Source organism: Carcharhinus amblyrhynchos, chromosome 4, assembly GCF_965287045.1.
Source record: "Carcharhinus amblyrhynchos chromosome 4, sCarAmb.v2.hapA, whole genome shotgun sequence".
NCBI lineage: Eukaryota > Metazoa > Chordata > Chondrichthyes > Carcharhiniformes > Carcharhinidae > Carcharhinus > Carcharhinus amblyrhynchos.
The window spans coordinates 96,508,134-96,534,973 of record NC_137327.1 but is presented as its reverse complement, the minus strand read 5'-3'; the positions used below and the strand labels follow the sequence as shown (position 1 = coordinate 96,534,973).

Genomic DNA, 26,840 nt, shown 5'->3' with positions numbered 1-26,840 from the left:
GAGAATATAGGAGGCATAGTTACTATGTTTGTAGATGACACCAAGATTGATGGTGTAGTGGACAGTGAAGAAAGTTATCTCCGATTGCAATAGGGTCTTGATCAATTGGGCCAGTGGGCTGACGAATAGCAGGTGGAGTTTAATTTAGACAAATGCGAGGTGAAGCATTTTGATAGATTGAACCGGGGCAGGACTTACTCAGTTAATAGTAGGGCGCTGGGGAGAGTTACAGAACAAAGAGGATGACAGAGTGGTGAAGAAGGCATTCAGCATGCTTGGTTTCATTGGTCAAAACACTGAATACAGGAGTTCAGACGTCTTGCTGAAGTTGTACAAGACATTGGTAAGGCCACGCTTGCACTGTGTGCAATTCTGGTCACCCCATTATAGAAAGGATATTATTAAACTCAGAAGAGTGCAGAAAAGATTTACTAGAATGCTACTAGGACTTGATGGATTGAGTTATAAGGAGAAGCTGAATAGACTGAGACTTTTTTCTCTGAAGCGTAGGAGGCTGAGGGGTGGCCGTATAGAGGTCTATGCCCCTCACTATTTTATAGTGAATGTAGATAGTCAATATCTTTTCCCAAAGGTAGGGGAGTCTAAACTAGAGGGCATAGGTTTAAGGTGAGAGGGGAAAGATAAAGAAGTGTCCCGAGGAGCAATTTTTCACCACCCAGAGGGTGGTGTCTGGAACAGGCTGCCAGAGGTAGTAGTAGAGGTGGGTAAAATTTTATCTTTTAAAAAGTATTTAGACAGTTACATGGGTATGATGGGTACAGAGGGATATGGGCCAAATGTGGGCAATTGGGATAAGCTTAGGGGTTTAAAAAAAAGTAAGGGCGGCATGGACAAGTTCGACCAAAGGGCCTGTTTCTATGCTGTAATCCTCTATGACTAATATTAGAATTGAGACTAAGTTTCAAGACAAAGACTTGAGACTAAAAATTGTTCTTAGAACTTACATATGTTTGCTTCAATTTCTAACATCTCTACCAAAACCTATGTGCCAAAACTGCTGACCTTGTCCGTGGCTGGGATCCTTCGGTGCTATTTCAGTGAATGGAAATTTGGCTGAATGCCAAATTCTCCATTCTTGCTGGCAGTGGGTGGCCATATATGAGATGAGAGAATCCCATCCAGGGATTCTCAGATGCAATTCAAGCATTAGTTAATTATTTCTTTGTCGCTTTTCCAAAACTAAAACAAACATATGCCTAGAAATTATGATTTAAAAACGACTGAATTAAAATTAGGAGTAAACTTTTTCTGAAGATAGTATCGAATTTACAGCATAGGAATAGGTCATTTGGCTTAAATGGTCTATGCCAAAGGAATTTCCATTCCTTTCTCATTTATGCATTCGTTTAGCTCCCCCTTTAATGTATCTATGCTAGTCATCTCAACTGCTCTGTATGATAGCAAAATGCACATTCTGACCATTCTCAGGATGAGGAAGTTTCTCCTGAAATTTATAGTTTTGGACTCACCCATATATGGAAACATCTTCACTACATCTACCCAATTAAACCCCATAATAATTTTAAAGACCTCTCAGTACGCCCCTCAGTTTTACTTTTTCTAAAGAACCTAGCTCAACTTGTTCAGTCTTGCCTGACAATTATAATCTCTTCAGTCTGGTAATATCATTGTAAGTTTTTGTATGCTTTTTCCAGTGCCTTTTTAACCATTTTGTAATGAAGTATTATAGAATGTTACAGACAGGCTATTCAGCATATTATGCCTCTGGCAGAGGGGCCGGATTTTATATGCCTCCTTCAAGTGGGTTGAATGCAGTGGGCATAGAAAATAAGTTGGCTGGCAAACCCATCACCTTCCTGCCTCTGCCTGAGCCGACTCCCATAATTTGAGGTGGGTGGGTGCTGAAATTAGTAGTTCACTTGCCCTGCGTAAATGGATAATTAGAAGTCTGCTTGGACAAAAAGTTTGGCCAACAGCTCCCAAGGGAAGAACTTCCTCTCACTTAGAAGTGGAAGTCTGACTCTCAACCATTTTTGCCTGGCTGAAGCTTTTTATGGCTGAGGGAATATTTTAATATTTTCTTCTGTGTGCTTTGGCTTCCGGCCAACTTTTCTTCCAGACTGGTGAAGAGTATCTGCATGCCTGAGAAAAATGCAGCCCAGAACGGTACAACAACCTGTATTTATATTGCATGTGTACATAATAAAACATACAGACACAATTGACATGGGCATGAGAAAGCAAAATTTGACACCAACCTACAAAAAATGAAATTAGGGCAAATGCCTAAAAGCTTTGTCAAAAAGCTATATTTTATAGTCATCTTATTAAAGAAAAATGAGGAAGTGGTAGAAAGGCAGAGAAAGGAGGGAACTTTAGCTGCTTAGCGCCAAAATTCTGAAGACATGGAGTGGACTTTTCCCAAAAAGAAGTGCAATCTTACCAACTCATCCTGCTGATTGATCCAGGTGAACCGATAAGATATCGTGAGAGTTGAAAAGACTGTATCGTACCTGGTTGCTCACCTCTCATGATCTTACCAGCACTGATTTACTGGTTAAATTGACTTTGTGCTTAGAGAGGGCATGATGCCGATTTAAATAAGCGTGTCATGCTTAGCACGTTATTCGTGAGTCCCAGACTATTGTCTGGGTTTGCTTGTCCTTACCCCCTTGCCGGTCAAGGCCCTCACCACTGAGATGTGATGGCCTTCCTGGTGAGACCAGAGGCCATTAAAGTCAGGAGCAGAGTCGGACCAGGCATGTCAGCCTGGCAGTGGGCACCCTGGCAGTGCCAAGGGTAGTGTCAAATGAGGACTGGAGCAAACTCAACTGAGGCGGTGATCAGGGTGGGTGGGGGAACTCTGCGTGGGTGGCGATTGAGGTGTGGGGGGAACCCTGCAGGAGCAGCAATCGGTAGGAGGTATGAGACGTGCACAGTTAGCCATCGGTGGCAGGTACCAATGTCTGTGGGGTGCTGTACAATTGTGACTGGGATCTCACCCAAACAAGTGCTGCAATTCTCTCCCATTTTCATGCTCATTAGGCACTTAGAATTTTTTTCGTAAAATTCCTAAGTATCATATAGGGCAAGAATATTGGAGCACTCAATCACAGAATATCACAGTGCAGAAGAGGCCGTTCGGCCCTCCAAGTTTGCACCAACACATGAAAGGCCCTGACCTGCCCACATAATCCCATTTGCCAGCCCTTGGCCCATAGCCTTGAATGTTATGGCATGGCAAATACTCATCCAGGTACTTTTTAAAGGATGTGAGGCACCCCACTTCCACCACCCTCCCAGGCAGTGTTTCCAGGCCGTCACCACCCTCTGGGTAAAAATGCTTTCCTCAAATTCCCCATAAACCTCCCATCTCTCACTTTTAAATTGTGTCCCTTCATAACTGACCCTTCAATTAAGGGGAACAGTTGCTCCCTATCCATCCTGTCCACGCCCTCATAATCTTGAGCACTTCAATCAGGTCATCCCTCATTCTTCTCTGCTCCACAGAAAACAACCCAAGCCTTTCCAACCTCTCTTTACAAGTTAAATGCTCCGGCCCAGGGAACATCCTGATGAATGTGCGATCACATTCTTCTTATAATGTGGCAACCAGAACTGCACACAGCATTCCAGCTGTAGACTCACCAATGTTCTATACAACTCCATTCTGACCTCTCTGCTTTTGTAATCTATACTCCAATTGATAAAGGTGAGAATGCCATCTGCCCTTTTCACCACCCTATTAACCTGTCTTTCCATCTTCAGGGATCTATGGACAAACACATCAAGTCCCTTTGTTCTTTGAAAATTCTCAGTGTCAGATCTTTCAATGGTATATCCTTTATCAAATTACTCCTTCCAAAGTGCATCATCCCACACTTTTCATGGTTAAATTCCACCTGCCACTTATCCATCCATTTGACCATCTTGTCTATATCTTTCTGTAACCAAGACACTCAATCTCATTGACTTTGTGTCATCAGCAAACTTACTGATCCTACGCCCCACAGTCATTTATGTCATTTATATAAATGATGAACAACTGGGGGTCCAGCACGGATCCCTGTGGTATGCCACTGGTCACTGGCCTCCAGTCACTAAGAAGTCTCACAACATCAGGTTAAAGTCCAATAGTTTTATTTGGTATCAAAGCCACTAGTTTTCAGAGCACTGCCCTTTGTCAGGTAAGTGGGAGTTCTGTTCACAAACAGGACATATAAAGACATACAGTCCAATGCTGGCATATCCACTCCAGTCACTAAAACAGCCTTCTATAATCACCCACTGTCTCTTACCACTAAGCCAATTATGAATCCACCTGATCAGATCACCTTGTATCCCATATATATCTGTCTTCTTAATAAGTCTCTCAGATGGGACTTTGTCAAAGGTTTTGCTGAAATCCACGTAAACTATATCAACCACACTATCTTCATTTACACACTTGGTACACGCTCAAAAGATTCAATCAAATTTGTTAGGCATGACCTCCCTCTGACAAAACCATGCTGATTATCCCTGATTAAACCTCGTCTCTCCAAATGGATAAAAGCTCACTCCTTCAGAATCTTCTCCAGTAGTTGCTCAACCACAGACGTTAGACTCACTGGTTTGTAGTTTCTTGGTTTGCCTCTACAGCCTTTTTTGAATAGTGGCACCACATTAGCTGTTCCTCAGTCTATCAGGTGCGTTCTGGACCGCAATCATCTCACACTTAGTCACTTTTTGGAGAGTAGTGAATTGTACACCAGTACTGAGGAGGGCGTACCTAAACAATCCACTGAGCCCAGCTGCAAAGAACTTGGGCATCGCCTTATCTCTCAATGCATTGGAAGACCCACCCCCCAATCCCCATGAACATCGGGATCCTGTCCCCTCAAAGGCAACATGTTTGCCCCATCAGCACCCTGACATGGGTCACTAGCATCAGGGCCCACCCGATGGGTCCCCCAGAATGACCCCCAATATGTTCCGCCAGCATGACGCCCTTCATGATCTACCCCTGCACAGCCCCCTGTCGTAGCCTCCATTCCGTTGGCACGATCCTGGCACACACTGGAGACCAGTACTGACTTGTGCCTATGTGACACTTCACCAGAGAGGTGGGAACATTCCTGCGGGGGGCAGGGGGGATTTAGTTTGGTGTTGCCAAGATTGAAATTGGGCTAGTAGAAAGGGGCCAGCACGATTCTACACCATTTTGCACCAGGAGCTTATAGAAATAGGATGCTGAGTACTCAAATCTAAGTGTGGTTTAACCAGAGTTCAATGCATTTCTAAAGTACTTTTTCCATTTTTCAATTTTATTTCTCTAAAAATGAACCTGTGATTTGACTGATTTTTTTATGGCCTTGTTGTGTTACTACATTTAATGGTTTGTGAAGCTATACCTCTAAATCTTTCTTCTTTATCCCATTTGGGTTTGATTTTCCATAGACTATGCAAGCAATTTGAAGTCCAGAGGCAAGACTTAAAACTAAATTTAAAATGAATTAACAGACTAATATGCTGCCATACATACAATTTGTGGTTTCCTTTGAAAGGCCGCCAAATTCATACCAACTTACACACCCACAAGCCATTCTCAGGTGTTTATCTATCAATCCCAGGGCTTTAGAATGCCACTAAAACAGCTTGGGGCCCATTCTGAAAGTCTTTTAGCTTTGTGTCTGTTTTCAAACATTTCCTCTTGTACATAGCCAAAGTGCACCTCCCCATGAGGAGTTTTAAGTAGTGCCAATGCAATCGAGTTTCCTATCACCTGCAATCAGGCATGCAAGTACTGAGTGGTAAGGGCAGCATGCATGTGACCAATACTAAACCACCAATTCAAGCTGCACATGGTATCTGTGCCCACATGAACGGTTGCACAATCCATACGCATATAAGTCCACTTGCCAGAGCATCACACTTCTAGCTCACCATGTCACTTATGGATTAATGCACATTGGAACTGCTCACATATGCAAAACAGTTGCAATATATTTGAAATTTCTGTAATACTGAAATTGATTTTTTCAAAAACTGGACAGAAAATAACATTTCAATGTGATCTACTGCAGTTTCACTCCTGCCCAATTCAAAACTGACCATATCGAAAATCTACTGAACAAAAACAGAATAGATACTCACACAGAGAGTGGAACAATGCCAATTTCATTCACTTCCTAGAAACAAGCTCAAATAAATTCTCAGAATAACTGTTCATTTTTTTATTCAGGCAACAATAAATCGTGGGTATGTGTTCTGTGCAAGGAGTTACAATATATGTTCAAAGGCTGGAGTTTCCTAACATTTTCAAGGACAGATATCAAAATAAACACTGTCTAGCTGGAATCAAAATGAGGAAAGGAATAGGGCAAATAGGGAAAAGGACTTTTTTTTTAAAAGGGGCGATCAACAACTTCTATCGACTTGGCACCTTTAACATTGTGAAATGCCCAATGGTATTCACAACAGCAAACAAAATTTGACACTGAGCCATGTAAGGAAGTATTAAGGCAGGTTACTTCCCTATAAGTTTGGTCAAGGAGGTAGTTTTTAAAGAAGCATGTTAAAGAACGGAAGCATCAAAGGAGGGTGGACAATTGTACAGAGGTGAACCCAAACTTAGGACTAAGCATTGAAGGCATGGCTGCCAATGGTGGAGAAATTAACACCGGGCATGCATAAGCGGGCAGAAGTGGAAGAACACAGAGATCCTGCAAGGTTTTACGCTGGAGGAGGATAGAAATAGGGGCAAATCCAGAGTGGAATCAATTTTAAAATCAAAGTTAGCCAGATGGGGAGCCAATGTAAATAGAGGAATGATGAATAAATGTGATTTGGTATAAGTTGAGAAACAGGCAGCAGCACTTTTTATGGATGATGACAAGAGTTTAAAGTAAAGTTAAAGTTAAAGTTAATTTATTAGTCACAAGTAGGCTTTAACACCGCTGCAATGAAGTTACTGTAAAAATTCCCTAGTTGCCACATTCCTGCACCTGTTCGGGTACATTGAGGGAGAATTAGCATCACAAATGCACCTAACTTGCACATCTTTGGATTGTGGGAGGAAACTGCAGCACCTGGAGGAAACCACAGATACAGGGAGACTGTGCAAACTCTACAGTGACCCAAGCTGGGAATCGAAGCTGGGTCCCTGGTGTTGCGAGGCATCAGTGCTAACCACTGTGCCACCATTTAGAGGGTGGAAGGTGGGAAGCCAACCAGGAGAGCATTGCAAAGTCAAGTCATAGGCAACAAATGCAAGGATGATGATATCCACAGCAGAGAAACAGTGGGAGGAGGGAAATCAAGAGATAGGGAGGGAAATTAAGATGGAGAAGAGGGAAGATTAGTGAAGCTGAGACAAAACAGAGAACAGTAAGGGAAAAGTGAGAGTTAGGGAAGAAATAGAGACTGAGACAAAGTGGGGTCATAACCCAGAATGAGAAAGCCACACAGATTTTTAGGGTCTTTGGAAACACGCATTTTTATTGCCTGTCTCACTTATAAACAAATGATTGTGCGCATCAACAAACATAGCCTCTCGCTCTCAAAAGCAGCTAAATGATAGCATAATTATTCTAAGGTTTTGTTTCCACTAATATATCTGAAAATTCATTGAGTTTAAAGTTTATTTATTAGTCACAAGTAGGCTTACATTAATACTACAATGAAGTTACTGTGAAAATCCCCTAGTAGCCACACACAATGCCTGTTCAGATACATGGAGGGAGAATTTTCAGCATGGCTAATGCACATAACCAGCATGTCTTTCAGACTGTGGGAGTAAATTGGAGGAAACACACGCAGACATGAGAAGAACTCTGCAGAGATAGTGATCCAAGCCAGGAATCGAACCTTGGGACCCTGATGCTGTGAGTCAGCAGCGTTAACCACTGTGCCATCGTGCCAATATTACAGATATTGAACATGCCTTTCGTGAAGAAAATTGTCACTCTATCAATCTTAGAATTTTCATTCATTAGTTTGAACCCATGTCTCTTAATTCCATGTGTATTTAATTTGAAGTAATATCAAGTCAACAGTTACAATCTTGTACACATGTGCAAGATCACTCTCAAATGTCTCCTATCCAACCTGACTTATATTCTACTGCTTTGTCTATGTCATTCAATATTCTATTAAATCTTTTAGATTGTTGTTCTGCACTGATTAAACGTGTTTAATGACAAATATGTGAAGATTTTTACATTCTTAATCAGGCCAAAATGAGTGGGTTGGACTTGGCTAAAAAGTTGACACCTAACAAATCTCAAACTCAATTACACTGTCCACCTTCCAATTTTATGGAGGCAGGACAAGGGGCGAGCAATTAATCTGCTCCCAGAACCTGGGTTGGTCATTTACTTATCATAATGAGACTATGGCGATCTTTGGTACAGTGGGTAGTGTCTGGGCCTTTGAGTCAGAAGCTCTGGGTTCATGTCCCACTTCAAGGCTCAAAGGTCAAGAAAGATATATTAATAATGTGGTTAAATAGTTTGGGTGTCAAATACCCTAATGGCACGCTGTAAGAGCAGTAGAGATTCCTGGTCAGCCACGTGACAGAAAGAGACTGAAGCTTCTAACATCACTACTCATAGCTTCAGAATAAAACATTCAAGTAATAACGTAGCTGGGGCAGTTGGCCGCACAGATAATTCAATCCTCATTCTGGACGGAGTGGAATTGGGACCTGCCCGTTAACCTGTACTGCAGGTTGTGGTGCTACAGACTAAACCTTCAGGTCAAAAAGTCAAGGCTGGAATTCAACACCGGCAGAAACTTTCAGTCCTGCTGATGGCATAACCGCGCTGCAGGTTTCCTGACAGGCTAGAAGCAATGTGAAATCCCACTGAGAGCAGCAGGACCAGAAGATCCTACCACCAGCGAGCAGGATGCTCTCTAGGAAGGCTCAGAGAGTTGGGGAAAAAAAAATGAAGAAATTTAAAAGGAATGGTTCCAGATAGAACAGCTGTGGTGAAAAGCTAGTCCCCTCAATCAACATGTGATTTTTGGAAATCATTCAAGCATCTTTGTAAAACTGGCTGGAAGGTAAGTATATAAACAAACTCCAATGGAGCAAGGGTAATAGAATAGGCCTGTCAATCAAAGCAGTTCAAAGAAGCCAGATGAAAAAGGAGGACCCCCAAACTTTCATCACCAAGGAGCAATCTGCCCCCACCACTAAATGAAAAGGTCACTCCACCCCATGCAGGCATGAGGGTGAGCCACCACCCCCCCCACCCCCTCCCCCCAAAAGAGAGATGTGGGGGTCACAGAAGGCCCTGCCCCTACAACCCCACCCCTTGATAGTGCCATGCTGGCACTGTAGTGGCACTGCCAGGCTGTCAGTGCCAAGATGGCAGGGGACATTGCACGGATGGCAGGGGAGTGTTGCCAGTCTTTTCTATGGTTGAAAACTACCTCCAATGCACGTGTGCTATTCCAGCATGAGGCTGAAGAAGATCTACTATGGAAAAAAAAATCAGCCAAGATCTTTAGAACAGAGCAAGTCTGTTCTAAAAAAAAATGCAGTTAGCATCAGCAGCTGCTGACACAAATAGGCATGTGAGGTAAAAGAGAATGCCTGTTTCAAAAAATTGTGATTTGAAAAAAGCTTTCAGATTTAATCAACTGTAAACAGAAACAAAAATAAAGGAACCGCATGCTGTGAAATAGCCTAGACCTGTCAATCAGGAGGCTAGTTGAAGGCACTGGAGTGTGAAATTAAATGTAAGTAAAGCATTTAGATTCTCAGCATGACCAGAAACTTAGAAGAAAAAGGCAGTATTAGGAAACTGGGGCTAGGCAACAGATGGAATGAGAAGAGGTAGTACATGAGTTAGAAGCGGAAAATGCTTGTATCAACAATGCAGGCTTTGATCTCCCCTGTCAGGCAAAAAATGTTTAGCAGCTAAATGCACCATCTGTTCCTTATGCAAATAAACCAACTAATTCCCTTTTTTTTATGTGTTTCAGACTGTCAATCAAACAGCCTTAAGGGAGGAGAGGTGAGTTTATAAACAAACCATTATGGAGCACCTGAAACCGACAGCCTGGTATCAATCAAAGCAGTTCAAAGTGTCTGGGCAGAAGCTATTGCTCATTCAAGCTTGAAAGGGGGATTTCCCTAGTGATACTAACAGCGTCCTGTCAATCAGAGTATTTCAAAGAGGCTTCAGAGCAGCGAGGCTTATGAGAGAAAGCCAGGGGAATCCTCATAGTGGAACTGACAATCTCCTGACAATCAGAGTACTTCAAAGAGGTCTGATCAAACCGGGAGCTTCAAGAGCCTCAGGACGTTCCTGGGAATTAATAGATTCTTATCAGTCGTCCAACAAATTTCAAGGCTCACCTTGTCACTTATGTTGGAGCTATTGGGAATCTTCCATCACTGTCTATATAGCCTGTTGTATGTCTGTTTATGTTTACCGATGTCTCCTTTTACATCCACAGGCGATTTGGTTCACCTTATTGGCCAACAAGGTGCGTACACACGGTGGGTCGTGCGAGGGTTGCTCTTGGATGTTGCTTTGAGAGTTGCCTAGTGCTTCACGTTGGTTAGTGTACGCTTAATCTGGACCAATTGATAAGCAACACGTCAGCTCAGTGACTATCACTGTCTACTGTACAGTTACAGGGACCCAGGTCGGATCTCTGGCTTGGATCAATGTCTGTGGGAGTTTGCGCATTCTTCCCGTGCTTGCATGGGTTTTCTCCGGGTGCTCTGGTTTCTTCCCACATCCCAAAAACATTCTTTTTAGGCTGATTTGCATCGATAAATTGTCCCTTAATTGGATCTCCCTTAATCTGGCGTACATACAATTCCCTAAATTTCCACCCTCTTTATTGTGGAGTTCCACTAGAGGTAGATAAAAACGTCGACGAGCGACGAAAGACCTGAATAAGGCACTCGCTGGGTGTGTTAAAATGGGCGGCACGGGCTTGTAGGGCTGAAGGGCCTGCTTCCTGTGCTGTGCTGTTCTTTGTTGTTGTTGTTGAATTCAACCAAGGACAACTGTTTCTGTAGAATGGAGTGCTGCTGTGATTTCAAGGGCTTCCAGATATTCAGAGGGCATGGATATTAATGTGGCCAGGCCACTTCAAAGGTTTTACAGAAAACAGACAACAATAAAGATTTTTAAACAGAAAGTTGGCTGAAATCACCATGATCTTCATGTCTCCAAGGGCAAGAGAGGAAAGTCCAGTCACAAGACCCCCATTCCGGGGTAAGTCCTTTCCCCATCACAAGCTCACACAATCCTCAAGTGCTTTGGGGGATGCTCCCTCAGCGGCCTGGCAGTGACAAAGGGACACATGGACACATTACTGACTCCTTGCCCCATCCCCCCCAACCCCTTGGAATCCAAGGTGCCAGGTCCATGCAGTACTGTTTGGCTGCGGGGGACTCTGGTAAGGGTGGGGGCAGCATCATAGCAGGGGATTGAATCAGGCTTCCAACTCGCAAAAAACATTCAAATTTACATTAAACAACTAACATCAGGTCCTCACCCACTCTGGTTAGGAACCTGATTTATGCAGACACAGCAGGCTGAGAGACCGGGAACAGGATCAACGGCTGTCAAGAATCCCAATTTAGTCCTCTCATCTGATTCAAAAGGCCATCGGATTTCCACCTGGGGCTAGCAGCCCAGGAGAACTGCTCCCAGAAATTATTTTCTCCCATTTGTCATATTATTATTGAAGTGATCCTTTGGCAGTTCATGCAGCAAACAAACTGCAAATTCACTCAAATTCAAATGATCACCATATCATGTTTATTTGATAAGTAATCAAATGGCTCAGACTTCTAACATCCTGTTCTTTCATTCATATAAACAAATGTCTCCCAAACAAAAGAACTATGGTCATACATGCCCCAAGACTGGTAAACTCTTGCCTGAGGTCAACATACCTTTAAATGAACCACCAGATCTGGCCTATATACACTTATTAAATCTGCACCCCTCTCTGCACAAAGGGGCATTCTATTACTATAATGCTATAGAGCAGTCTCACCTTTTTCTTGTATTACTGTTCTAGAAGGGAATTCAGTCTTTGGTGTCCTCAGCCGTTTGCTTGTTCTTTCTCCATCAAGTCCTTTGGATGAACAGACATCTTCTTCACTATCTCTCCGACTCACTTCGAGACTGCTTGACCGTCTTTTGGATCCCTGCAATTTACATTCAACTGAAGTCAAGTTTATTTTGTACAGAATTTTTTTCAAGTATCAGGCAAATCAATGATTCCAGTTTATTTTTGTTATTACTTGAAATTTATTTCTGCATTTATTCCCCCAAAACTAAACAGTGATGCATTAACAACTCAGAACACAAAGAACTTGGCTAAGGTGGCAGCTTTCCCCATTTATTATCATCACATCGAAGACTGCAGTTGTTGAAGTGGTTCAGCTATCAACACAGAGGAAGTGCAGCACTGTCTCACAGTACCGGTATTGATCAACCATGAATCACGTCACCCCTTATCCTCCTATTTCCCCTTCTTTATCTTCCCAGTTCCATGATGACACTGGCAAAAATGTCTCAGTCAAAGGTTGCGTTTACCATATAAATAAAAAGGAAAGGGTGGTTAGAAAGAAAAAACTGCTGTTTATTATGTACTGAAGATACCACAAAAAACACTTCAAATCCACTGAATTTTCTGACATGCAGCCTTTATTGTTAAGTTAGCAATTCTAGCAGTTAATTTGTCTTAATGTTGTTGGTTGAGGGAAAAATGATAGCCAGAAGAGCCTGCTTTTAAATGATGCAATGGCTCTTGTGTGAGTATCTAAACAATTAGGGTTTATTACCTTACCCAAATGACAGCACTTCCAAAAATCCAGTAGTTTTCAGTACTGCATCAAATTGTCAGTCTCAATTATGTACTTGAGTTCTGGAACGATGTGAACCAATGTGAGATTTATAACAAAGCCAAGCTGGCACTCAACAGTTGAAATCTGCAAACTGTCATCCTCAGGAAAGCTACAATTCACCACAGACTATTTTCAACCACATGTCTAATCACTTAATCACCATTCATCCTCATGAGGAAAAGCCAGGATGATGATTACAATTACACCCTATGCTTAATTACATCAATAGAGAACATCGTATGCCATTAATATTGGAAAATGTCTAAACTGCTTCTTTAAAAAATAAGATCAAATTTCATAATAAGCCACAGAAGAGATATTAGGGTGGGTCACTAAAAGCTTGAAGAAGCAAGTTTTAGATAAGAAATGGGAAGGGACCAAGGACAAACTCTTGAGGGATTCCATAAATGATAGTATGGCGATAACGAGAAAAGCCATTGTAGGAAATTCTCTGGCTACAACGTCGGAGGAAAGGATATATGAACAGTTACATTCAGTTGAACAATGAAAAGACGCTGCAGTGGAATGTTGTGGTCTGCCAAGTCAAAGGTTGCAGAAAAATCGAGAAGGACAAGGAGAAATAGTGCACCACAGTCACAAATGATGTAATATGTGACTTTAATAAGGATCAACACTTTTTTTGTAGGGTAAAAACCTAACTGTGAAGATTCAAATAGGAGATTGTGAAAAGATGGATTAAATTTTGGCAAGAATCAAGGTCTTTTTTTTTGAGGACTGACTTGATGATGGTAGATTTGGAAGTGGGCTGGGGGGGAAGAAGGAGGGAGGAGGTGGAGGAGGAGGAGGAGGGCCACATGAGCAGAGGAAGTATTTATATGAGTGCTAGCATGGAAAACTCATTTGTGCCTTAATAAAGATAAAACATTAATCAAGTTCAGCTTCTTTCATTTTCCCAAAAGGCAGAAGAGGGTCTAGATTTTCTGATTATCTTAATACTTGAAGTGATCAAATTAAAATAGATGAGTTACCGGTGGTATTCACATTTCATCAAAATCTAAGACCAATATCAAAATCTGAGAAGTTTTATTGATTAAATCATTGGATGGAATTTTCCCATTTTTTGGCAAAGTGTCATCCCAGGGAGGGGTGGGGCAGTGGGGGTGAGAGGTGGGGGGGGCAAGAAGAAGAGTGGAGGGTAGCCCTCCAGAGGCATTGCTGAGTTTTACCACCATATTTTTAAGTTCTTTGCCAAAAAATGTGAAGACGCAGGTCCTGCAATGTCACACTGGTGGGGGAGGACAAAGGTGTCCCAATGTAAAAAAAGTGACACCCCCAACATCACTGAATTCCCTGCCCCTTGATAATGATATTAAATTGATGCAAAATGGGATCCCAAATTTTAAAGTCCGAATTCTCATTGGCAGAGGACGAAGCAATTGATCGGGGTAACCCCAATGGCGTAAAAGCCATTTTGGGCCTCCCACACTATTCTCCATCTCCTCTGCCATTCCTGTTTCCCCCGAAAACAGGAGAAAATCCACACCAACACTTTTTGCAATTTCAGGTGACTGAAACTGGCCCAGCAATTTTTACAGTCCCCTATCTAGTGTGTATGCTGAGGTGGAATCAGGAAATTACATTTTTACGTCTCAGTTTTAAAGAACATGAAGCCTTTACACCCTATATTGGTTTATGCTAAACTTAACCAAGATACAGCATATTAGTGCTGAGTAACGGAACAATCATTTCAAGCACAATCAGCATCAAGCACTCCCATACCAGGTAAGGCAGCTCCATAAACTCTGCCCAATAATATGCTCAGTACTAACATCGTACTGCAGTATACCATGTCATTCATTTTGTATTTTGTAGACAAGCCAAGCTCTGCCTTCTCAGAACAAGGTTGCAAATTTAGTGCCATATTTTGGGGCAGTTTTTTTCCCTGCATGCCTGGATTAATTAATAAATCACTTCACCGAGCACCCTTAAGGCACAGATAGCGAAGTCTGTTTAATCTGGAATTGAATTCATTGTTTAGCCAACAGTACTACTACCAAACCTCTTATACATTAGTTACGTAATTGGATTGCAACATGATTTGGAATACTGTGCATGCTTGATGAAGGACAGAGGAAAATAATGAATATAACAGCAATTTATTTTGATGTGCAAGTTAAAAAAGTTTTGCTTGTGACAAGCACAACAGAAAGGTAAGTAGAAGGACTATAGGTAAGATCTTAACTGGCTAGGTGACAGAGTGGTAAGCTCTGTTGTCTCAGCGTCAGGGTTCGATTCCCCCCTTGGGTGACTTGTCTGGGTGGAGTTAGATATTCTCCTCTGGGTGCTCTAGTTTCCTCAAACAATTCAAAGATGTGCAGATTAGGTGGACTGGCTATGCTAAGTTGTCCTTCAGTGTCCAAAGATCTGTAGGTTATGTGGATTAGCCATAGTAAATATGCAGGGTGTGACGTTGGTATACCTTTAAGGTTTTTTATGAAAATCGTGATCTCTGCAGCTCACAGTCAGTGTTTCTCACTTCACGGCCTTAGCTGATGTCATTATGTTGGTGGGCTGAGCATGATGAGTCATGTTATTGCTACTTATGTGGTTTAACTGGAGGTTGTTTCTGTTTACTCTGAAATTGGTTTTATGGCCTTACATTGTTAGGAAGGGGAAAAAAAACTGGCAGGTGAGGTGACAAGAAGTTCTCTCATTTTCAGTTCTGAGGTAGTTTAGTTTTAGACTGGATGGCAAGCTAAAAATAAGTGTTTTCCCTCTCTTCCTGTTGTTTTGGAAATTCTGCTGGTTAACTGACAGAAAGACCTTACCTTCCTGCAGTAAAGACCCTGCAGTTGGCAGCTTGACCAGAGAGTTTCTCCCTGGGGTTTTGAGAAGCTGTTTTGTCTTTAACTTGTTCTGAGTGAATCCAGAGGACTTCAGACTTAAAGCAAAGGACTCAATTTCCAGTATCACATGAGCATTAGTCTTTGCTGTATTGAACCTGTTTAAATGGTTTTGTCTATGGAAGGTTTTGGTTTTGATTAGAACACATTAGATACATTTGTTAAGGGTTATACATTATCACGACTGTTTGTAATTGATAAAAGTTCATGCAAATTTTCTCACTATATATGTAAATTATATTTTTAAATAAACTTTATTTGATAAAAGCTCCCTAATGGGTCACTTGAATCATACCTGAAGTGATTCATCTTATGCTTATCCTAGCTAACTTCAAGATGCAAAACTTATGATCCAGGCAAGCTCCACAGAACACCTTGGAGTCGTGACTTGAACCATAACAAGGGTTATGAGGGTAGGGCACGGGCCTGGATAAGATGCTCTTTGGAGAGTCGGTGCAGACTCGATGGACCAGATTGCCTCCTTCTGCACTGTAGGGATTTTATGTTTTTATATATGCAGAGCATAAAAGTGTCAGTTCACCCAATCACATGTGACAGGGTTTCTCAAAGTGGGTTATGTTGACTACATCCAGGGGTAGACCAGGCTGATGAAATTGCTAGTGCAACAAGAGGCTGGTTTCTCCCTTCACTGGCAGCTGATAGGCTCGCTAAATTGGAACTGTAGGAAAATAAGACGTCAAAGTTCCATGCTAGTGTGAGAGCAAAGAAGAGACTGGGTGGTAGAGCGGGATAAGCAGCAGCCATGGGGCGGGAGAAGAAACAGGCAATTGGGCAAGAGGAGAAGCAGCCGTGGGAAAGCCGTGGGAAAGCGTTGTGATTCAGGAGAGAAAACACGGTGGGGGGTGGTGGAAGTGGCCACGGAACGAGAGAGGCAGCGACCTTGGAGGAAGAGGCAATGGAACAAGAGCAGCAGCAGCCATAGTGTGAGAAGTGCTGCACCTTGGAAAGAGGGAGCAAGTGGTCATGGAGTATGAAAGAAGCGAGATTATGAAAGAGAGAAATTTAGTGTATGTGAGAGAAATGAGCTTGAGCCTATGGTAAAGTGTGTGAATATGTCTAAGACAGTGTGTGAGCATGTGCGTACATGAGAATGAGTGCGTGTAAGTGAGAGAGAGAGGTGTGTGTGTGAGATAGATGACTGTGTGTGAGAGAAAATATGTGGACAATGAGCAGGGGTAGGTCAATCAACCCCTCGATAATTTAATAAGATAATGGCTAATTTTCCTATTTCTTATGTTCTTATGATTTGATAGTCACATCAAATTTACATCCTGTCTAACCCTGATAACCTATCACTCCTTGCTAACCAAGAATCTATCCAACTCTGCCTTAAGAATATTCAAAGATTCTGCTTTCACCACCTTTTCAGGAAAAGAGTTCCAAAGACTAATGACCCTCAGAAGAAAATCTCCATTTCATCTCCATTTTAAATGGGCTACCCATTACTTTTAATCAATGACCCCTAGTTCCAGATTCTATCACAGGAAGAAGTATCCTCTCCACATCCACACTCTCAAGATGCCTCAGGATATTATATGTTTTCAAGTTGCCTCTTATTCTTCTGAACTCCAGTGGTGAGAGGTGTATTTGTGTATGTGAGAGAGGGGTGTGGTTATGTGTGCATGTGTGTGTGTGAGAAAGAGTGGTTCTGTAAGAAAGTCTGAGAGAAAAACATATTTCTATATCGGAGACAGTGTGTATGAAATGAGAATCTAACTCTCCAGCAGCACTTCTAATATTAAACGATTTTGTGAGTAGCGTCACACCGCCCATTAAAAATGACAAAAAGATGTCTTAAGTATTTTGTTGAAAAATAGAATTTTAATTATGATAAATGTATGCATATAAAAAAGAAAATACTTTTATAATTTTGTTTTTGTACCTATTGCACAAAAACAATCATATTTGTCATTGCTTAACACTTTAACATAAGAATGTTTCTTAGCATTCCATCAGCACTCTTGGAAGGTCAAGAGTTCTGTGCCTGGAAAAGTTCAGAAAACTCTGACATTAATTCCTTGAAAGGGATGCTGTTCAGAGCTATTTCTCATCATGGACAGAAAACATTTAACTAAAAAAACATACCATTTTGTCAACGTCGAAGTCTCATTCAGTGTATCAATTCTTATTACATAGATTTGATGTGGAGACACTTAGTTATGACATAGCTGTATTTTCACCACCTGATTTTGAATATTTAAGTACTCAAAACTCATTTTATGAAACAAATCTGGCCAATCCTAATAATTTCACTGTATTGGGATCAATGCTGTCACTCCACTCATTTAGCCCACTGATAATAAGCTGTAGTAAAACTATTGAAATTAATGTTTTTTTAACACTGCATTATGTGCTACTTATACTGCATCATCTTCAATTACTGCCAACACCACCAGTAACTGAACTGCAACGCATCTCATCCTTCTGTAGTATAGTTCAAAATGCTCTCTCCACACAAGTCAAGTTTGGATGCACAAAGTCAGCTAATGCAACTGCTCGGTATTTTACATATTTCAAGTCGACATTATATAAAAACTCCACATGTCCACCATTGTTATGTTTTCTGAAATCCAACACTTGTTTTGCTTTTATATTTTGTGCCAGGGTAACATATGTCCAAACTCAGAGTAGCTGAATGAAGAATTTGATGACTGTTCAACTTTGAACTTACAGGCAATGAGTATACATACAGACTTTTTTCCAGGCTGAATTAGGTCCTGGTTTTTAAGCTGAAGGAATCAAGGGCTATGGGCAACAGGTTAGAAAGTGGAGCCAAGGTCTGATAAGTCATGATCTTATTGCATGGTGGAACAGGTTCCTTCACATACTTATGTTCTTCTAAGTACTTGTTTCATTTCTTGCATACTACCACTGTACGTTACTCATTTTAGGACCAGATATTGCAATAATAATGACATTCAACATTCACTTTCTGAAACTGAAACATCTGCAGTCTGCACATTTGTAGTTAAATGCAGAAATCTGGGAGTTGTTGTCACTGATTCTATACTTAGTGTGCACAGTTGAAGTCTCCTTTACAGAAATGAATAAGCAATCATTGACTTGGACATTATTAGTCTCATTATAAAAGAAGCTTTGTATAAGTAGCATCTTGTTGAATGAGGTACAATGATTTGTATTTATATAGAACCTTTAACACAATAAAACGTTCCAGAACGTTTCATTGGATAAGCACAAAAGCATATGACCTCAGATGACTGAAGGTTTGTAAGTTTTAAGGAGTCTTTTAAAGGAGGATAGTGAAATAAAGAAGCAGAGAGGTGTGGAGAGGGAATACCAACGTTTGGAGAGGGAATACCAAGGTTTAGGGTACTTACAATTGAAGCAAAGCCACCAATGGTGACGTAATTGAATTTGGGGTGCATACAAGGGCTGAATTAAATAAATGTAGACATCCTGAGAGTTATAAGCCGCAGAAGACTATAGATTTGGGAGGGGTGAAGTCAGAGAAAGAATTTAAAACAAGTATGAGAACTTTAAAATCAATGTGCTGGTGCACCAACTTCATAATTACTGAACAGCCTTACTCTTCCCGGAAAATTCAATTTAGATTTATCGAATGTAAATCTTTCTCATGATAAAAAAATTCAAACATTTAATTTTTGTAGTTACAATATTTCAGCTTCAACCTTAATCCTATGCTTTTAATTAAAATTGAAAATTTCAGTGCATTTCATTTCTTGATATGCTATCTGAGAGTTGTTCAACCTTGCTTTTTCACATTATTCAGTGATAAATGGCTGAAGACAAAAAGGGCCAAAAGTCTTTTGTGATGGAGGGGTTGCACTCCACCAGGACTGGGACCAATATCATTCCCTAGTACTATGGAGGAGGGTTTAAACTACAACGGCAAGAGGATGGAAACTGAGTGGGGAGACACAAGAGAGAAACTTAGAAACAAACCACAGAAAAGTAGAAAGCAGAAGTGGGAGGCCGATAAGGGTTAGCAGCAATTAGGCCATAGTATAAAGAAAGTGGAAAATGTTAAAGAGAAAGTCTAAAAGCACTGTATTTGAATGCATGGAGCATTTCAATAGAGCAGTGAATTGACAGTGCAAATAGACATAAATGATATGATATGATTGCAACTACAGAGACAAGGCTGCAGGGTGATCAAGGCTGACAACTGAATATCCAAGGGTATTTGATATTTAGGAAGAACAGGCAAAAAAGAAAAAGGAGATGGGTAGCATTTTTAGTTAAAGATGCCAGTGGTGCAATAATGAGAGGCTGTTGGCTCAGAAAATCTAGGGCAGTATCAATATGGGTGGAGCTAAGAAGTAACAAAGGGTGGAAAATGTTAGTAGGAATTGTCCATAGGCCTCCAAACAGTAGTGGTAAGGTAGGGGATAGTGTTAAACTGGATATTTGTGAAATGTGTAACAATGGTGCTATAGTAATCAGGAGTGATTTGAATCTACATATAGATATAAATTGGGGAAACCAAATTAGCAACAACACTGTTGCAGATGAATCCCTGGAGTGTGTATGAGATGTTTCTTTTAGACTGGTACATTGAGGAACCAAATAGGGAATGTGTTAGCCTAGATTTGGTATTGTGCAAAAAGAGGTTAATAATCTTGTTGTGCGGGATCCTTTAGGAAAGTGACCATAACATGATAGAATTCATCATTAGGATGGAAAATGAAGTAGTCTGATCCTAAATCTAAACAAAAGAAAATACAAAGGTCTGAAACATGAGTTGCCTGAAATAGTCTGGGGAAATGGCCAAGATTTAGGGAACAAATGTATCCATTACAACAGTTATACATTCCTTTCTGGTGCAAAAGCACAACAGGAAAATGGCTTAACCATGATTAACAAAAGAAATTAAGGATAGTATTAGATCCAAGGAAGAGTCACAAAGTTGCTAGAAAAAATAGCAAGCTTGACAACTGGGAGAAATTTAGAATTCAGCAGAGGACCAAGAGATAGAACATAGAACATTACAGCACAGTACAGGCCCTTCGGCCCTCGATGTTGCGCTGACCAGTGGAACGAAACTAATGACCCTCTAACCGAAACTATTCCAATGTTATCCATATGCCTATCCATTGACCATTTGAACGCCCTTAAAGTTGGCGAGTCCACAGCTGCTGCAGGCAGGGCATTCCATGCCTTTACTACCCTCTGAGTAAAGAATCTACTTCTGACATCTGTCCTATAATTATCACTCCTCAATTTAAAGCTATGTCCCCTCGTGTTAGCCATCACCATCCGAGGAAAGAGGGGAAAAATAAGGGTATGAGAGTAAACTTGTAAGGAACATAAAAGTGGACTGTAAAAGTATGTAGAAGGATTAGTGATGACAAATGTAGGTCCATCACAGTCTGAAAAAGGAAAATTTACAACGGGGAACAAGCAAATGACAGAGCAATTAAACAAATATTTTGATTCTATCTTCAAAGAGGAAAACACAAATAACTTCTCAGAAATGCTTGGGAGAAGGAGGAATTGAGGAGTATCATATAAGTTAGTAGCTCACAAAAAAAAACTGAAGAAATTAATGGGACTGAAAGTTGACTAATCTCTAGGGTCTGATAATTTATATCGTAGGGTACTAAAGGAAGTGGCCATGGAAATCATGGATCCGTTGGTTGTCGACTTCCCAAATTCTGCATATTTTGGAACAGTCCCTGTGCACTGGTGGGCAAATGTAACTCCACTATTTAAAAAAGGAGAAAAAGGGAATTACAGACTGGTTAGCCTAATATAAGTGGTGGTGAAAATGCTAGAGTCTAATATAAAGGATGTGATAACAGGACACTTAGAAAACATCATCAGGATTAGACAAAATCAACATGGATTTATGCAAGAGAGATCATGTTTGGCAAACATACTCAAATTATTTGAGCATGTAACTAGCAGAATAGATTAGAGAAAACCAGTGAATGTGGTGTACTTGAATTTTCAGATAGCTTTTGATGAAGTCCCACATAAGAGGTAAATGTGCAAAATTAAAGCACATGAGATTGGGGTTAATATATGGCGTGGATTGAGGATTGGTTATCAGACAAAGGACAGAGAGTAAGAATAAATGCATTTTTTTCAAAGTAGCAGGCAGTTACTAGTGGAGTCCTGGAAGGATCAGTGCGTGGACCCCAGCTATTCACAATTTGCATCAACAATTTGGATGAGGGAACCAAATGTAATATTTCCAAGTTTGTTAACAACGCAAGATTAGGTGAACAGTGAGGAAAATGTTAAAAAGCTTCAAGACAATTTAAAAAGAGCAGGCAAATTTAGACAGAGTGGGCGAATACATGGCAGCTATACGGTATAATGTGGATAAAGGTGAAGTTATTCAGTTTGCATGGGGGGCGCAGAATATTATTTAAATGATGAAAATTGGGAAATATTGACATACAAGGAGATCTGGGTGCCCTTGTACAACAATTAATGATAGCAAGCATGCAGTGCAGCAAGCAGTTTAGAAGGCAAATGGTATGTTGATCTTCATCTTGAACTCAAGACTTGAGTATAAGAATAAGGATGTCTTGCTGCAGCTGCACACGGATTTGCTGAGACGACACCTGGAGTATTATGAGCAAGTTTGTTTGCCTTCCCTAAGAAAGGATATATTTGTCATAGAGGGAGCACAGTTATGGTTCACCAGACTGATTCCTTGGATGCCTGGATTGTCTTATGAGAGATTAACTAGGCCTGTATTCACTAGAGTTTACAAGTATGAGAAGGAATCTCATTGAAACATATAAAATTCTTACGGAGCTGGACAGACTCAATGCAGGGATGATATTTCATCTGGCTAGGAGATGTTTAGAACAAGGGGTCACAGTCTCAGAATCTGCAATAGGTCATTTAAGACTGAGATAATGAAAAAATTCTTCATTCAAAGAGAATGGTGAACCAGTAGCATTACCTACCACAGAAGGCAGTGGAGCCCAAGCCACTGAATAAATTTAATAAGGAAATAGCTAGATTTCTAGACAAGGGGTATGGGGAGAGCGCTAAAGTATGAAGTTGAGATAGAGGATCAGCCATGATCATAGTAAATGATGGAGCAGGCATTATATATTGTAATGCAAACAAGCAAGGTCACTACAATGTAAAGGGCTGTATAATTACTGCATTTTACATCATCCTTGATGAAATACAGATTTTGCTAGGTCACTACAAATGGGGGAATTGTAAAAGCATCATGAGATAAATGTAGTATAACAAAAGCTATGAAAACCTAAAATCAGTGGAAAATCATGTTGCAATTCTCCCTTTGGCGGGTTAATGGTGGCTGAGTTTTCTTATGCCCTGGTGGCATGAACTTTATTTGCACATCATGAATGCTCATCAAAACAGCTGCTCACCAGAATCTCATCAGACCTTCCAATTTTGCAGTCAGAACTTCTGCAATGATAGTTACTGGAGGATAAGGATTACCCACTTAAACACTGGCGTCACCTTCAAAATCATGCCAAGAGGTATAATGATGCTCACAGCTCAACATGTTCCTTTACAGAGAAAAACCTCAAGTTTCTTAATACGTGCTGAAGAGCGCTACAGTGGTAAGTATTGGTGCCTGATAGCTCCAGGGACCTGGGTTTGATTCTGGCCTTTATTGACTGTATGTGCAGTTTGCATGTTCTCCCCATTTAATGCATGGGTTTCCTCTAGCTGTTCTGGATTCCTCCCATCCACAGTCCAAAGATGTGTAGGTTAGGTGGATTGGCCATGCTAAATTGCCCCTTAGTATACCAAGATGTGTCGGGGGATTAGCAGGGTAAATGCGAGGGGATAAGGCGGGGGGTGGGCCTGGGTACAATGCTCTGTCAGAGTCGGTGTAGACTCGATGGGCCAAATGGTCTCTTTCTGTGCTGTAGGGAATCTACAATCCTCTGTCATTTCAGAATACAGCTGAATCATCATTGAGAGAATGTGCCCTGCATTCACACTTGATGTTCTGAGCTCATAGCTTGCTAAGACAAGATCTCAGCTTTGATCAGCAGTGACCTGCCACTATGAACTTAATATCCACTGAGGAACAACAGCAATCTTGGCTTGACGCTTTTCACCATCTAATGATGCAAACACTGCCAAGAATGAGATGCGAATCAGCTAAGGGCTCTCAACCTAAAGTATGTCTTGGGCTCGGACACTAACAAGGAGACCCAAATGTCGCAACAGTATCATTGTTAATAAGCTGCCTGCAACCATTGCTGTCCCTTGAGGAATAAGGGTGCAAAACCTTTCCATTATACACTTCTAATAAAGATTTAAACATATCTTCCAGATAACACACAAGTGCCTGGAGACCAGTTGCACAGAGACTGACATCAGGGATGTTCATCTTATAATGAGACATTGCCACGGGTGGTAGGATAATTAAACCTCGAGATAAGAGGATTCCAAAATGCAAAATCACAAGCCTTTAGGTAACCAAAAAATGCAGTATACCATCCAATATGTTTCAATAACTGCAATTTATTTACTGATAGCACAACCATGAAACAGAACTGACATCAACTTTTGTCTTTACCACTACATCTTGGTGTAGCTCTGACCTCCGCAGAAGAGGGGCAGACAGCTTGCTGAATGCTACATCCTGCTACCAGTGAAACCTTGGCAGATGACTTCTGGTGGAGGCCTTCGTCTGAAAGGAAACTCCTGCTCAGAGGTGGTAGCTCCTTCAGCAGCCTGTGTTGCCAGCGTGGTTACAAACACCGGCAAAGAGGACTCTGAGTAGTTACAGCCCTTGAGTGTCCAGAATGGAGGACCCTCAGTGTGTTTGGCTGATGCTCATCCTTTTGGCCTGACTTATGCAGGAACTGCAGCACCTGGAGGGAGGCCAAGGTGTTTTGTCCCCATGTCACCTATATCCTGATGGTGCCCAGGTGGCCTTCGGGTGGAGTGCCAAATGCAAATTTGGCATAGCCTACTGGACCAAGGTGTCCATGGTTGTTGCCAGCCTTCCCATATTGGCCTCATAGCACCCGCATGTCAGATCTACAACATAAGACAGAATGCAGATGGACTCCTCCATCGTTCGCTCTTGTCTGCTGTGAGACTCTCAAACCTCTGCCTGAGTTACTCTGAGCTTCGCTGCATCTCCACCATTGAGCTGGGAGCTGCTTCCAGAGGCTCATCAGCTGACAGAGACTGAGAAAATGGCTGGTCTCCAGCAGCCCTCTGAGTGCCAGATACTTGGGTTGTCCCTGCCTCCTCTGACTGTATGGTTTTTCCAGTAAGTGATCCCAAGTCTAACCTAGAACTACATCCCATCAAGGCTTGTGTCTCTGTGCTGATGGAGGTTGTGGGTGAGCGCTGTGACAATTCTTCATGAGCCTCCTCATCCTCAGGCTGGCTCCAGGGGCTTGAGTTGCAGCCCAGCTGTCTGGATGGCTGTGGTCTGCTAGTCCTACAAAAAATAAACAATAGTTTTAGTGGACCAGCTTAAGTTACATCACAAATACATTTAACTCACGTTGATGGTCAGGATCTGATGAAGTGATGGAACTGAGATCTGTACTATATTGTTGGGAGAGTTCAAGTTCCCCTTTCCCACTGGAGCGATCCTTGTTTTTTCCAGCAAGGTTGGTTGCAGCCTCCTCAAAATTAATAAATGCCAATATCTCAGCCATCCTTCTCCCAGTCTGGGCTCATTCTTGCTTGCTATGTGCCAGCCTGACCTGGATGAAAGCACATGATCAGAGGGGATGGAGCAGATTTTCAATGCATGCCCAGGTGTGGTGAGCCCTCCACAAAAGGACCAGAGGACAGAATATGAACAACATGATAGGTGCAATAATGGTGACTTGAAACTATCCATGACTGAATGTTGATATGTGTTCTCCATTAATGGGTATATGAGGTCTGTGAAGAGAGTAGCTGTTTGAGTACATGATGCCACGATGAGAGTTTGATAATGGAGAAGTGGACAGGACTTACCTTGGCAGGGCTGATGTGATCATTCATCCATTTCCTGCAATGGCTTATGTTTGGGTGCTGTTGCCAGACTCACTGACCTCTGGGGCAACAACTTCCCAGACCAAAGAGGACGTTTGCCACCCTATGGGTACAAGACATGCCACTGCACCCAGAGTCCACGAATCATGATGTTGAGGGCTTTGTGTAAGGTGCTGCTTTCTTCTCAAGGGAGGAAGTCTTTTGATTCTGGCTTCCAGATGTTGTGGACGGTCTCCTGAGGAGAGGCGGGCTGGACTGGCACTTAAATATGGCATTTTTAAACCCACCAGCTGACAGTGGATGGACGAATCAGCTCCCGACCCACCAGAAGATTTAGAGACATACTCGCTCGTGCATAGTTATTTGGGATCCAAACATGTGAGTTCACACCATTCCAGCCAGTGGGAATGACGCAGCAGAACTGAGCTTCACCACACTTAGACAAAACAAAAGAGAGTTCCATCCACTGCTTTGAGTCAAACATTCATTTAGAATGGTTGGACTTGTTTTGAATTCTACCTCGGCCACCTGATGTTCCAGTTACTTCAATAACAAGAAATAGAATGTGAACCCTACCAAAGTATCGTTCATACTCGAGGGTGGAAAAGGAGGTGTCAGCGGGTGAATGGTTAAGTCAATAGGAGAGGGAAAATGTGGGATCTGCATAAGGGAGAATCCTATGGACAAATAAAAAAGAGGAAGAAAGCCATTGGATTCAACTTTTTTTAAATGTTTTTTGTTGTTCCAGCAGTAGGTTGTAAATTTGGAAGCTAGATCAGGAGGAGTTTAAACAAAAATCAAAATTTTTTCAAGCAGTTGGGAAATCATATGCATAAATAAAAAATCCGTTCGAAATTGAGCAATCTTGCTTGCCGTTCACAACCTCCTGCTTTTGCTCCGAGATGCCTCCTTCTTCCCCCAATCCTGCCTCAGTATACGTCTCTCTTTTCTTTTCGTGCTCTCATTCATTCCTTCTCTCTCCCATAGACACAACTGAAGTTGCTTTACCTGCACTGAATTTTGGCCTCATTCTCTCCTCCAGGTTCGCCAATGCTGATGCCAGGATCCCACTTTCCTTTTCTTCTTTTATATTGAAATAGCTTTGGTTCTTGTAATTGTGAGAGGGCTGGCGATGGGGAGGGAATTGTTTATTTATAAATAATTTA

General features: G+C 41.6%; 1 protein-coding gene across 6 annotated transcripts in view; it reads right to left on the bottom strand.

Moving 5' to 3' along the window:
* The window catches only part of LOC145342226 (BCL-6 corepressor-like protein 1), a 248,698-nt gene that overhangs the window by 51,732 nt on the left and 170,126 nt on the right, over positions 1-26,840 (bottom strand). For all 6 annotated transcript variants that reach the window (XM_080187598.1, XM_080187597.1, XM_080187601.1 and 3 more), the window contains one exon: positions 11,995-12,148. In XM_080187598.1, coding sequence (XP_080043724.1) covers positions 11,995-12,148 — 154 coding nt within the window. The remainder of the gene's footprint in view (positions 1-11,994; positions 12,149-26,840) is intronic.